Source organism: Chaetodon auriga, chromosome 5 (genome assembly GCF_051107435.1).
Source record: "Chaetodon auriga isolate fChaAug3 chromosome 5, fChaAug3.hap1, whole genome shotgun sequence".
NCBI lineage: Eukaryota > Metazoa > Chordata > Actinopteri > Chaetodontiformes > Chaetodontidae > Chaetodon > Chaetodon auriga.
This window is the reverse complement of record NC_135078.1, coordinates 10866901-10882163: the sequence shown is the minus strand read 5'-3', so window position 1 is coordinate 10882163 and position 15263 is coordinate 10866901. Positions and strand designations below refer to the sequence as shown.

Genomic DNA, 15263 nt, shown 5'->3' with positions numbered 1-15263 from the left:
ACTGCAGTCTGGAGAATGGTGGGGGGATTTGTATTGTGAAAGGCCTGAGAGGAGAGAGGTGGGGCACTTTGACAAGCTCTTTGTGAGAGGAGGAATCACATATTAATTGCAGCGGAGGGCTGCTGCCATCGCTGTCAATGGGCTTTAGTCTGCAGTTCCAGGTGAAATACCACAGGCTTGTATTCAACAACTAAATACTTATCTCACATATTGTTCCCTTAAAGTGAGCGCTGAGTCTCCAGTGAAAAGATGAAGGCTGATGTATCTGAAGGCAGTGCCTGATCCCATTTGTCAAAAACACGTCTGTCGTTACCTCAGTGCTGGGTTAAGCCTCGAAACCTGTCAAATAGCAAAGGGTTGACAAAACATACATCATCTTCTCACACACTGTTAACTCCGATAAGAATGCTCTGCATTACAGCAAGTGATGACCTGTATAAATGCCTAATACTAATACGCAAGATAATGGAAGTGTGTAAGTTTAAGAATTACCATTGCGCCACTTTTTTGTTCCTTTCGGTTCGCTTCGTAATCCACATGGAAGATTCAGTTTTCAGGAATGAATAATAAAAACAAAGAGCAGATACAAACAAAATGGGATAAAATCATTTCAAAAAGCTGATACAATCAAAAATGCAAAAGGATGTTGTAGATGCAGTGCAACGACTGCAACCTGACAACAAAGACATTTATTAATGCTTCATTTTAACAGATAAAAATGCAGTTTTAGAATGTATCAAATGGAGGTTTTAGGATTTAGGAAAAGAGAAATGAAGGAAAAGGAAAGAAATGATAAAAGCCCATCAGACAAACCTAAAGCCAGACAACAGAAAAATTACTGCTCAGTAGACAAAAGGAGCAGAGTTTGCATAGAGGTCAGAATCCACATTAGACCATCATGTCTGTCAAGGTGGTCAAACAGATCATGGAAGATCTTTGTTGAAATTTCCACTAATGTGCTGTGGTTCTGTCTCTGTCTGTACAGGGACCATCTATCAAAGCTGCTTGTGGACTTTTGAACATGTTCCACTCTCTGACTGTATTTTTTGGCCACCATCATAGCAAACAAGTTTCCTCTATCAAACAAGCTCAGGCCAATGCAGCAGACAGGAAAGGTCAAATATTTCCTCTAAAGCTCACTAATTGAGACACTGCATCTTGTATTGAATGATCAGTACAAAAACCCAACTGTCTTCTTCTGCTGTGGTTTAGTGGTCCCCGACTGGAGAATTGGCATCATCAACTGTTTATCTCAATGTGCCCTGCTCCTGACCTTCACACAACTGCAGGAGATAGAAAAACTAATAAAGATAAAGACAAGTCCAAAGATGCCATTAAACGTATGTTCAGACAGAGCCGGCTACCACAGATTCACTAGACATGTTGATCTTTGGCTTTTGACACCTCACTTCCAAACCGCTGCAGGTCAAAGACCAGGAAAACATTTTGACCTCACAAGCACTCATATTTTTACAAAACAGAAGCAGCTGCCTATCTGAATTGTAAAAGTAGCCAACAATGGTGACATTTTTATCATGACGTTTTTCAGTACTCGCATTTTGGGTGATTTAGGGCTGGAAAATGACTATTCAACATCCTAAAACTGTCCATTGTTAAATTGTTAAAAACTAAACTTTGGGAGTGGAAACAAGCAATTAGTCCCAGCATGCCACACATACCACAGTATCACTGTGGTACCACAGCGTCACCCCTGAGCTTCTTGTATCATCTTTCTCCAACAAATCAGAAGAACTACAAGACAAGACACACACGTACACGTTCCCCACTGGATATTCACCAAGATACATATTCCTTTACAAATACAGATAGACATATTGCACCCTTCTCTACATCTTAACACCACTAAGACCACTCCTGTGGACGTGGTTAAGATGAAGTGGTCTTAACAGCTCACAGATGCTCACCATGCGCTGATGGTGGGCAGGTATTCAGGGTTGACTTCATCCCCCCTGAGCTGCAGCGATTCACTGTGACAAGTTTGAAACACATGCTGGCGTTGCACTTTCAGCCAAGCCTCTGCTACAAGTTGAAAGGCCTGGAAACACATTTGGGTAAAAAGAGCCAAACTAACCATTCTGCCCTATTTCATCTGTTTCATCCAATTCCAAGCCACACTGAAAGAAGTGGACACAACTCAATTACAGATGTCATTAGCAGACGTGTGGCAAAAGCTGTTTCTTTTTTGCTTTTTTGTTTATTTCTGCACTTCACTTGTCAATCACACAGTTTTTGGCCAGGGCTGTGATGTCTTATTCCTTGGTTGGTGAAGTTTGAGGGTCTGTAGTGCGCATTGACCATTTAAAGTAAATAGTTATACATTTAGCAAACAAGGAAGTAATTTACACGTTGTACAGTCCATAAGAGGAAGGTTGAGGTCTCAGAGCTGGAAGAAGTACTCAGAACTTTTACTGAAGAAAAAGTATCCCACATTATACATGTACTGTGTCAAGTAAAAGTACATGATACACTCTTTGTGACTATGATTGTTCCCACACCTTAAACAAGCAGATGTGGTGATGAAGACCCCCTTACCTTAATAAACTGAAGCTTAACCATAGTGGAATCAGATAACAAAACACTTGCACGTGTTGTTCTGGAGGGCAGAAAAACAGTGTATTTTTTTTTTTTTTGTATTTTTTTTTTTTTTTTTGAATTTGTTGATTCTGCGATGGTACAAAGCCAAGTTGACACTTATTTACTCAATGGTGTTACAGATTTTCAGTCAGAACACTGAGCAGTATGTGCAGAATGATTACACATCATCTGCTCATGATCAACATCTGTGCTTATGGGTAATCTGTCAGCAGATATTATCAGGCAGGGTCATCCCTGATCATCAGGCTGCTTTGGTCCGGCCCAGGCCACCAGATGGCAGGCAGGTTGTAATATTAAACAGCATGCTTTAACATTGAATGGCAGAACACCTGCAACAAAAGCAACTACAAAGAGGTTTCCTCTGACAGCATTTCCTCTCTTCTCAGCCTTCTACATGACCCCGGCACCATCTTGGAAAAAGATCTCTGTGCCGTTGCTCCGGACCAGATGCCAGTCCCTCGAGAGAGCTCAAATGCAGCTCTTGCAAAATGAGCACTGGCAGGCAGATATTGAGGGTGGAGTGATGGTGGAGGGCACGGTGCACCTGCCCGTAAATCTTGACGAAGTTTTCCTTTCAGGAGAAACACTTGATGAGAGATGGTCAGAGGGCCGGGGGATAAAGCTGAGAGAGAAGGAGCAGCCAGTTGGCCAAGAATGATGTTTAGGAAATCCTTTACTGAGACGACACAACAGCCGGGGCCAAACTGGACACCTCTGAGTTCCAAGCCAACCATGCAGGCACTAATCGCTTAAACGTTTTTTTCCAACAGTCTGCCTGAATGTGGACTACTCTGGTAATGGTATACCCCATAAGTTTTGAGGATGACTAATAGATAAGACATCAATAACTTGAGAATGTCAGAGAACTATACTGGCATACTTTATACTGCTGTTATTATCACCTTTCCTGTATGAAACAGCAATGCTATTAAGATAAGACTTCATTGATCCCACACCAGGGAAATTAAGTCGTTACAGCCAGCAAGTATTAAAAAAAGCATAAAAACAGCTACTACCACAGCAAAAACATTACTGCTATGGTTCATGATGATAATTGAGAAACAAAAGAGTAAAAAGCTGAAAGACAAAGAAGAGGAGAAAAGACCTGGTCTCGAAAGCATTCGAAAAGGCAGAATTTAGCCAGAACACAATGGCAGTCATTTTTTCTGCTGACACATCAACTTTTTTTATATATGACTTTTTGAGGTGCTTTTGCAGTGAATAAGGCCTCTCACAGTTCTGTCCTTTGAAGAGTGCTGGAGAGTCTAAAACGGAGGAAGCTATCTGCGTTGCACCATCACACCTGTTAACCCTCCAATTTTTCCTGGAATTCTCCCATATTTTATGCTTCTCTCCTGCTGTCCTCCTCCTCCTATTTTCCCATAAATCTTCTGCATTTTTGGCTGCAACATTGAGGGGGGCCATAATTGCCTATTTGATGTGTTAGCTACAATCACCTCCGGTACAGCAGGTGGCAGTATGCAGAACATTAGCTGTAACATCTATTATCAGTTATCGAGCTAGTTAGCTTCATTAGCTAGTTGGTGTTTTACTTCTTCAGTCATTCAGTATTGAACATGCAAGCAGCACAGCAACATGCCCAGATATGAGAAAACAGAAAGAAGCTTGACTTATTGTGACTGATTAGCGCTAGCTGGGATGGCTACGGTGTTAGCGATTAGCTCTCTGGCTACCAAACTTCTAGATTCACATGTTTCATGAAGCTATGTGGATGGATTTTGCAGTGCCTCTGTCGTGTGACTAGAGCTAGAGCAAGGATCTGAGGAAGAACTCGAGAAAAAAAGAAAGATGTAGAAAGAAGAAAATGCAGAGCTGAAAAGAAAGAACATAAAAATCTGAAAGGGGGGAAAAAATAAGGGAAGAAGAATAAGGGAAGAAGAGGGAGAACACAGCTGCTAATATCAATCATAATTTGTAGCTTATGCTTACTGTAATAAAAACTATGAGCAACAAGGAAAAATAGATATCTTGCACAAGCAGCAATAAATCTAAAGTGTAACATATTAAACAAGCACAATTACTAGTGTCTAGTAAATATTGCCTCTTTATTATTTTGATGTTCGGGCTGTCTTCTCCCATTAAACAACTACTCCATCATCTGACTCAGAAATAAAATAAGTGCACCACAATGTAAGCATTGGTTATGCAAATGGGACTCTCAGATAACACAGAGTAAAAGCAAACAGCTCGCTGGCAAATGTGGCTCCTGTAAAAATAATTATAACACACCCTTTGTTTGCACACACCTGTGGATGCTGCATGTACACAAGCAGTGTGTGTCTCCCTGCTGTCAGTAAGCGTGTGTCTGATGCTTGACAGTAAAACTAAAACCAGCTGACAAAAGCCTTTCATCTTTCATAAAAGCTCCTAAATATCATTCAATACAAATATTGTATAGGCTAATACATGAAGATTAATGATTGAAAGTTTTGTTCCATTACAGTTGGCAAACTCTTAAAACCAAAAGTAGTACAAAATCTCACATGACATGATGATGAATGATGCGATGATGAAAGAACTTGTGCCAGTAATGTCTTCATTTTAGAGACATAATAAATTTTTCTTTACTGTTTCATAAAACATACAGCAATTTGAAATATTTCTTGGGTTAAAGTTTCTTTATACTTTCCAAGCATTCAATTGTGTGTTTCAAAGTCACTAATGGTTTGTTCCACTTTGTCTTGCACATTTTTCACATAGAGAAACAGATAGAAGGTAATTCCAGTGTTCCCATGGTTATAATTATTTATTCCAACAGGGATGAGGATGTTTTTGTTTTTATAATATGGATTATAGCTAACTACCATGTGCTATAATGTGGCATTATTTATTGTTAGATGTTTGTATGTACTTTAAATTTCACACATTTCAGTTTATTGTATTTTTAGTGAGCCTTTTTAACAACTGGCCATGTACAGCAGATAAAAAATGCCTTTTAGACTAACTTTGGCTTATGAAATGTGCTTTTTCAGCACCGTTCCTGGCACATACGAAAATAATAATAATAAAAAAAAAGAATAAAAAGCAGGACTGGAAATAATGATTCATTTAACTCCACGGAATTCATTCAAAGATGATGAATGAATTCATTCATCAAGTCAGTCCATAAAGTATCAAAAAGAATGTCCATTGATCACCAAAAGCTGCCAAAAACAACATATGTAGGATTGCAAATTTGTTCTGTTCACTAGTAATGTTGTAATCAGCAAAATGACTTATGCATTATTGTCTAAATGCTAATAAATTGGTTAGAATGTCATTTAAGTTGCATTTAATGAGGAAATCCCATTGAGATCAAGATCTCTCTTGTAAGAGTGACTTAATAATAATTACATACAGGTAGTAAAAAGAGGAGTCAGACACTCTACAAGTAAATACTGTACTTGCAAGCACTATTTTAAAGTCTCTGAGAGGAATTGTGTTTTTGATTTTTGGAAATTTAAAATCTAGCAAATGATTTTCTACTGATACAATAACTAATAATTTGGCTAATTATTTTTGCTCTACTGCAATTAAAAAGTAAAATAACAACAAAATACAAGGGAAAGATCCATAAGAAAGGTAGGAAATTTGTCACAGTGTTATTTCTTGCATTACATCTTGACTGTGTCTTGATTCAGGTCAAACTTATTTATTTATGCCATTCCAGAGACAAATGAAGCATGAGGGGGTCCATCAAAGAGAAAGAGGGAAGAAGGATGAATTCAAGGGACCTTCTTTGCATCTGTAAATGTGTGTTCCATTGTTCAGCCTGTCATTTTAAAAACCTGTAGACTTTGAATAAAATGTCACGCCAGTGATTCACCGGAGCCTTTTACGGAGGATTTCAAGGTGAATGGAAGCCACAACCACTAGTCCTTTCACTACCAAATGACTGTGGCCGAGCCCTTTCCTGGCTCGGTGAATTTGAAGGGGGCGGTGGCTTTAACCGCAAAGTTAATTAAGTTTGTTTATTTGGGTAAAATTTACATTCAGGAACCCTGTGCACATCCTCTACGAGACATATAAGAAAAGGCAGAATTGTTAAGGAGGGGAAGTTAAGATCAAAGTTGAAATGTGTGGCTTTGTTTATTGATATGTGAGGTATTCAAATGATGGGCTGTCAGACTGAAGTGCTTTGAATGTCTTACAAGGTCATCTAAGTGTCATCACTTACAGACAGAAACAGTAGACAGATAGATAGATAGATGGAAAAGAAAGGAATAATGTTTTAAGATTTAAAATTCCATCTGTTGTAATATTGATCCTCGATAATTAAGTTCATATTTTCTGAAACTGGTCTTAAAATAGTTATCACCTCAATGCATGCCTCAGTTTTCTTTGAATTATTAAAGATGAACTGGATGTGTTCCACACTACAGCATGCAGTTGAGCCAATAAGACATGTAAAAGGTTTATTTCCGAATTTTAAGATCAAGAATTCCTGATGTTAAGAATCTAAAAGCAGTAGAAATCTAAAGCTAGATCCAGGAAAGGCTATAGAGAAGATTTTTGAATATTGACATATTTCATTCATAAAATAGGTTCTATCCATAATATTTACTTTAATTCATTTGGATATGATACACTTGATGTAAATGCAGACAAACTGCGAACTGTACAGGGTAGAAAAAAACAGGACAGGAAAAAAAAATAGCTCAGTGGAGTTCAAACAAACAAATGCCCCAGTAAAAACAGCTTTATCTTTTCATAATGAACACAAAACAAAGTTTCTGATATCAGAAGGATGCAAATGGAGCTTGACTAAACCTGTGCGTTATTTGCATGGCTTGCCTTTAAAACTCCACATTGGTATCATCAGACTTACAAAGTTAGTGTATGTAAATGATAGCTAGCACTCAATCACTCTGGCCTTGGCATGTTTGTACAGAACTCAGATGTCTGTGGTAATTCATTACCTGCCAGGTGCTGCTGTGTTTCAGCACAGAGCTGCAGACCCCAGTTTAGCGAGGCAACTGCTGGTCACTGCTGCCATCTTCTGTTGTTTCTGAGGGCTGCACAGAGGCGCACATGGATGTTGCAGAACATTTTAGCCTCCGGATTTCCCTCTGTTGCTTTAAAGTTAGAAAAACAAATTAGAAATTTAAAAAAAGATGACTTGTTTTCTGTGCCTTCATCATTTCTTCAAATGGATACATAATAGATGGCTTTCACACTTTTCTTCTACATAACTCTCCAAACTTCTGCATGACCAGCATGTATAAAATGATCAAGACATCAGACCTTGGGTGTGGGTTATTGGCCTGTGAGTATTCATTGCTGTTTTCATTCAGAAAAATAAAATCTGCCTGTAAAACAGCCATCTTCGATATCATTCGATTTATGACATACCTGCCTTTCACATTCAATCTTCATTGAAAATTGTGATATAGCCTTTTTTCACATATGTGCAGGTCTTCTCCCTTTGTTAAACAGCTGTTACAACTGAAAAAGAAAACTGTGACTGAGGATCATTGCCTCTCTCTCATGTTCAGTCCAGTAATTTCACAAGTGCCAAACAAACAAGGGTGAAAGATGCACTCAGTTCCTTTATTTAAGAGTAGCAACAGTGCATTGTAAAAATACAAGCGTAAGTCCTGCATTTATAATGATACTCAAGTGAAACTACAGAAGTATTATCAGCAAACTTCGTATGACTGGATTATTATTGGTGCTACATTGTACACGTTTGAGTCGTTTCATTTATTAAACTGCATAATATTTTTAAGCTTGTTGAAGGTTTTGTATGTAAATTAGTAATCTACAAAGTAACTGGTACGGTAAAATAACTGCAGTGGAGCAAAACACTATTTCTCTCTTGTATGTAGTGGAACATAACATAAACTCTGAAGAAAGTACAAGTGGCTTGAAATAATTCTTGATTACACTGTGCAATTATTATGTAACATACCTGAAATTGCTGCAGTTATAAGGAAAGCAATAAAAAATTGAAAATATTTATTTATTTATTTGGGGAAATTCAGGAAGAGCGTTTAGCACTAGTAGCACATAAACCCCCTTCCCACTCGCACTAGTCCTTAACACAGCATTAAATATTACTCATTAAAATATCACAATGGCCCCATCCGTATTCATCACGTTTTGACCCCAGATAACATCTGAAGTTTACAGGAAACTTTCACATTAGTGCCGTGTTGTTTGCCGCCATGGCCACTCAACCAGAAAGTTACAGCAATGGTTTACACGGAAGATACACGCCCAAAAAGCAATAGAAGATGATAGACGTGTCGTCTAGCCAATCACTGTGAAGGAGGGCGGAATTTCCGGTGACATTGACAAATCAGTAATGGCAAGGCAAGAAAAACTTTAATATGTCAGCAAAACAACACCGAGGGGGAGTGAACTTATGGACAGCAGTCATATTTTGAAGAAACATATTTTTTTTCACCTAATTGTGTGCAGTTACAGTTCAGCCGAAAGGTAAACTGACCAACGGCGCTTCGTTTTTGATATATACGGACATGTAACTATTCAGCGTACTGCTAACTGTCCAAACTTTCTGACATGGATACAGTCCGCTTGCTGGAGATTCAGTAACCAGAGCCAGCGTCACCCGGACTAGCTAGCAGGCTATGCTAGCTAACGTCAGCTAGCTGTTAGCTAAGTTCCCCAACGATCGAGCGATGCAGACCGCTTAAAACGTCTGAAGCGTTTGTTTGATGGAACTGTGTGCCTCTAGATGTAATGTTAAAGTAAACTTTCGTCTCTAAAGATGTCACCAAGGTCATGTGAAGAGCTTGACTTTCATCTAAACTTTGATTTTGTCTGCACATCCGTGATGGCCACCAGTTTTGGGGAAGCCATGATCCAATCAGAGTTCTCTAAAGTGATAGTTGCCAAGCTAACGTTACTGTAACGGTACATGAATTGTCAGAAAACAACGATATGACGCGAGCGCTAGTGTATTGATAGAATCTTTGTCGCGCTATTCATTCTGTATCTTATTGGGAATTGATTTATTTACCGTTACGTGTATGTTTTAACCCTGTAAATACGGCCTCCCCCCCCAAGTACCTTTCGTGGAAATGAGTCGACGGCAGTGACAGTAGTCATACTTACGGTACAGACAGCATTCCTATAGAATTATCAGAGACGAGTCATTTTATGCTTAAAACAAAACAATTAACGTCTTGAAATTGTTACGTTAGGTGAGATAAATAGGATCAGTTGCATTTGGGCATCAGTCTTGTGCAGCACTGGCTATGGCTCTGAGGTTTGACAGCAGAAGGTAGTAACAGTTTCTAGTTGGACTAAGTAGTTAGTCAGACTGATGCTGAAGTGTAAGGAAAGATGTCCAGTGATGCCGCTGTATGCAGTCCAGAGTAATAACACAGGTCGTCTGCACGTCACTGGCAGTCAGGAAGGAATAAAAGTGAACCATCGAAATCAAGCTTTATTTGCGTAAAAGTTTGCAGTCCATATACCTAATGCATGCGTGTATTTCTGGAATGTATTTCTGCAATTTACATGTCAAGGCTGATTCATTCAATGACATAAGCAAAGGTCCCCGGACAGTTACCGTTTATGGTATGCTTTGTAAACTCCACCTTGGTGGAGTGTGACAAAGTACCTTCATTCAAGTGTATGTGTTGTCAAAAGCCAAAAGCAGCTGTTTTTCTGAGCCTGAATTTACTTTTTAGAGACATGTGGTTCTCACAGGACAGCAATGTGACAAACCTATCTTATAGAAAATGATGCATTGCTGTAGATTAAACTACCCAACACTATATAAAGTAGTTCAAATTCAAACTTTTTACGTGTTGTGCAGCACTTTCATAGTGTGGTTTTGGTGATTTTACGTAAGTAAAGGATCTGAATACTTCCTCCGCCACTGGGCCACCAGGACGCCACCTGATTCAAGTAATCTGAAAGTGCTAAAATTGAAAAAGATTAAATTGAATTGTTGATACAATACATTTTAACTGAAATAATAATCAGGACTCTAGTTACAAGATAAACAAACTGTGCATATTACAGAACCAAATTTTTACTGGCCACCTCAGTTTTTACTGGAATACCACTAATGACAACATTTTTAACGCATACTGCTTAAATGAAAAAGTAGGAACAGGGAAAACAGAAGTGTCATAGAGAAGCCTTTTTTTGGAGCTTATGATAAGTTGTCATTGACACTGGCACACTGGAGCTAAATTAAGACAGAAATGTTTAAATCATCTCAGAACTTGTGTTTTCAAATAATAATAAAAGACTATTTCACATCTTTCAAAAATGAAATACAGCTCATAAAACAAAAGAGCAGGAAATTTAAACAGCAGTTAAGATACTAAAATGCCAAAATTGTTATTGAGTTACTGAATTTACATTACTGGCATGGCATTAAAATCCTATCTCTCCCTTTTTCCTGAAGCTGTCTGGTATCCTCCCAGCAATTCGGTAGATGTCCACCCCTTCAGACACACCAGGTGGTATGTCCCATCCTGGTCCTTCTCCGGGGGCAGGTCTATCCCCAGGGCCAATCTTAGGCCCCAGCCCTGGACCGGACCCTTCACCAGGTTCTGTTCACAGTATGATGGGACCCAGTCCTGGACCTGGAACACCCAGTGCACCTCACAGCATGCAGGGCCAGGGACAAAGCGATTACTCTCAGGACAGCATGTATCCTATGCACAAGGTACAGGATTGCTGGACAGTGTTGCAGTGCTTATTTCATCTTGTAGTCTTCAACAGGCTCTAGCCACATATACATACAATGAATGACTCTTAATCTTGAATCTTTTTTCCCTATTTTTTTAGACCATGGAGGGAATGAATGACAAGTCCATGGCAGATGCGATGCACTTTGGCCACATGAAAGGTGTGGGGATGCGATCTCTGCATAGTGGTATGGGGCCTCCACAGAGTCCCATGGACCAGCACAACCAGGGTATCTTGTTGCTTTGTTTTTAAAACTAAAAGCTTTGTAAGCTGAGAAATGTAATTATGTTTGTTTTATTAATTAAAGTTTGCAGTAACGCAACTTTTTTTTTATCTACTGTAGGATACATATCCCCCCATCCATCCCCCATGGGTGTCCATGAGCATGCCTCTAGTCCCATGTCAGGAGGTGGTGGGGGACCCACACCGCCCCACATGCCTCCCTCCCAGTCAGGCCCTATGATGCCCATGGATCCACAGGGAGCCATGCCCAACATGGGCCAACAGGGCCGGGGACCTTCTGCTTTCAGTCCAGTCCAGCTGCAGCAGCTCAGAGCTCAAATTCTGGCCTATAAGATCTTGGGCCGTGGGCAGCCCCTGCCTGAAAACCTCCAACTGGCTGTTCAGGGCAAGAGGAGCCTACCCACAATGCAACAGCAGCAGCAGCAGCAGCAACAACAACAACAGCAGCCACAGCAGCAGGCACCTAGCGCTAGTCCTTACAACAGGCCTGCAGGTGAGAAAATACAGTTGTCAAGAGATACAAACTTAATTTGATACATGAAACACTAGTATAATGGAAATAATGTAGATTGTGTAATTATTGTAATTGTAATTGTAAGTCTATGAAATGTCACAAAACAATTTCAAAACACCCATCTGAATTTCATTTAGCCCTAGTTAACATGTTCATATATCTTGTTGTGTCTGACCAACAGAACCTACAACAAAACTTAAATTTATCCACTTTATAATGATATGAAACAGAGAAAAGCAGCAAATCTGAACATTGTGAGAAGCAGGAAACTGTTAATATGTAGCAGTTTTACAATAAGTGTCTGACATCATTATGGAAAGGATCCCTACAGAGATAGACCTTACTTCATTCACAAAAACAGTAATTTTATTATCATAGAAGACACTTCATTCAAACACAACAAAAATAAGAAATACTCAGTCAAACCTTCTTGGTTCTTCTTCTCACTTTACCAGCAATCATCACTAATTCTGGATTGGTTAAAATCACTCTTAATTCACCAAATTAGGAGAGGACAGAAAGGGAGGGCAGATATCAGAGAGGCAGCAGGAGGAAACAGCACGTGGGGCTAGAATATTTTCACATCTGCATTTAAACATCAACAGATTTTCCCAGTATAAAAAAACAGAAAACAAAACCGCATGTACTGGACTATAGAAATCGTTTTTGTGTGTCATGCAGTGCTTTTAATGCAGCTGCTGCTTTTCCCCCCACATTTCAGTATTAATTTCCACAATCAGATGTATGGATTTTTTTTTACGAGTCAAATATAAATATTTTCGAATCTAGAATATTTGTTAACAGCCGTAGTCCCATCACCGGCTCATATTAATCTGGTTAGTTGACAAAACTGGTTGAGAGAATTGTGCCTTACAGTTTGAAAAACAACCGATGAATGACTAAATGAAAATATGAATTTTTACTGTGTTGAAAGGTATGCCAATGGCACCTATGGGTGGTCCCCAGTCAAGTCCCTGCCCTACCCCAGCAATGCAAGGACACAATCAAAGCGCAGGACCCAAGCCTTGGTCTGATGGTAAGTTACTGCTCTATAAACGTGTATGGTAGACCGCTTGAGCTGTAGAGTTGAATGGATGCGTGGACTAAAGCCACTGTGAGCTGCATTAGCTTTGACTTGCCATAAATGTTTTGATTCCACACATCATAATCCAGAGTTGAAGTGAAAGGTTTGAGACTTACTAGGCTACACCCATATGTTTGATGTGTAGTCTTTCATCAGATTCTCTTTGAAAGCATACTGAAGGGAATCCTCCGTTAGCTGGGATATTGTGGAAGGATTCAACCCTGGCTTTGAAGAAACTGCATTATTTTCTTCTGCAAAGTAGGAAATCTACCACAAAAACACAATTTGCATATGTTGCTGGTCATCTGGACCGCTCCATCTGGACAACACTCATTTTCTCTGAAAGCCAGAAACAAGTGAGAAGCCAGGTGCTGTTGATGAACAAGACACAAATCCTAACTGGGAGACAACACCCACAGTCATGTTCTGGAAATTTAGGCACATAATATGGTTGATAAATGTTATAGTGAAATAATTTCCCAGTAGGATGAGACGTATACGTCTGTGTGTCTAAAAAGTCTCCACTTCTTTGTCTCTCTTTTCACGTGGCTCCATTTAAAATGTATTCTTTGATTTTCGAGCTTTTGAAACAAGCTTTTGTTTTTTTGTTATAAATATTTTCAGAAGCATTAGACCTTGTGCCAGGGATCCCTGGTGGAAGGGTTGTAGCTGTCATTAAGATTAAAGGATTTATCCACCTCTAAAGAATTTTATTTATTGGAAAACATCCCAGCTGTCTCATAGTTTACTACCACAGTATTCACCCACACACCAACAGCAAAAACAGGTTTTTCCCAGGTCTCTGCATCGGTTGCAAGTGGTATTATGTATGTCTATAGGAGATCTTGTACTTAACAAATGGACCAGAGATCTTAAATGAATAGTAATAATTTATATGAATCTCACGAGTTTATAGCTTTCACGTGTTGAATTGACATTAAAGTTAGGGTTGGACGATATAGGAAAATTGATAGCAAGCAGTATACAGGAATATATGTATGCTATAGGTACCGAAAATATATGCATTTGGTTAATCATAACCATCGTAACCATAAAGAACAAATTCTTCCGTTTACTGTTGGTATAGGTTAAACCTGCCCCACAGAGAATTGACCCAGTAACACAGAATCTTTGGTCTCCAGGTCAGGGTTGTGAAAATCAAGCCAACACTCATAAGCACCTCACCCCTGCCGCCAGTGGACGCCCGTCCCCTGCACCACCTCAGGCTTCTGCTGTGCCAGCGGGGCCCATGCCAGGCAGCTCAGGGGCCCCTCAGCCTGCCGGGCAACAGGTGTCCCCCATGCTCCAGATGCAGCAGAAACAGAACCGCATCACGCCAATCCAGAAGCCCCAGGGCTTAGACCCAGTGGGGATCCTGCAAGAGAGAGAGTACAGGTATTTATCTTTATTACCCAGTTAACATTGGTCTCAGCAAACACTCATTGCACATTCAGTTCATGAATCTTGAGAACCTCCCCAAGTTCAAAATGTTAGCTTCCACCTATTCAGAGCTCATTAGGGAGCAGCGTTGTAAAGATGTTCAGATAAGACTTGTTCAGACTGTAGCCATGTCTAGGTTCTACATATTCCACAAACAAATCAAAAACTGTCGATATTTAGTCCATCAGTGTCTGGAGCTTTGGAACAAGTGAGAGTAAAAAGCTGCTTGTTTGTTTTCATGTCCCTTGGTGTTGAAATAATTTAAATTGAGATCAAGTGTCATACAGCAACCAAGATTTCAGGCTGGTTTGTGTATGGTGGAGTCTGATTCTTTCTTCATTGTGGGAAGTTTTGTCAGTAATGGCTCGAAGTAGGTATGTGATTGAGAACCTAGCAGGAGATGTCTGGGTCACAGTCAAGTCAAGTCAAGCCAGTTTGTTTGTATAGCCCCTGACCACAAATCCCAAGCAGAGAGAGATCCTGATCTTTGAATTGACTGAATTCACACTTAAGCTGTGAATGAAGTCTGAAATGGGTTCCATATACATCAGATTTATTTCTTACCTGTGAACTTAATAACCTGAAGAACACTTTCTGTTGATGCCCCTATGGTCTTTGCTAAAGGTGCTATGCATACCCAATCACAACTCACTGATGCCCTCTGTCATATTACCTGCAGGCTGTATCATT

At 39.6% G+C, this 15263-nt stretch overlaps 1 protein-coding gene across 1 annotated transcript in view; it reads left to right on the top strand.

Moving 5' to 3' along the window:
- Nucleotides 1-8925: 8925 nt before the first annotated feature.
- Nucleotides 8926-15263, top strand: part of smarca2 (SWI/SNF related BAF chromatin remodeling complex subunit ATPase 2) — a 49867-nt gene continuing 43529 nt past the window's right edge. Inside the window, exons 1-6 of the mRNA XM_076730152.1 lie at nt 8926-9057; nt 11006-11269; nt 11392-11521; nt 11636-12028; nt 12984-13085; nt 14276-14528. Of these exons, the coding sequence (XP_076586267.1) occupies nt 11036-11269; nt 11392-11521; nt 11636-12028; nt 12984-13085; nt 14276-14528 (1112 nt within the window). The 5' untranslated portion in view covers nt 8926-9057; nt 11006-11035. The remainder of the gene's footprint in view (nt 9058-11005; nt 11270-11391; nt 11522-11635; nt 12029-12983; nt 13086-14275; nt 14529-15263) is intronic.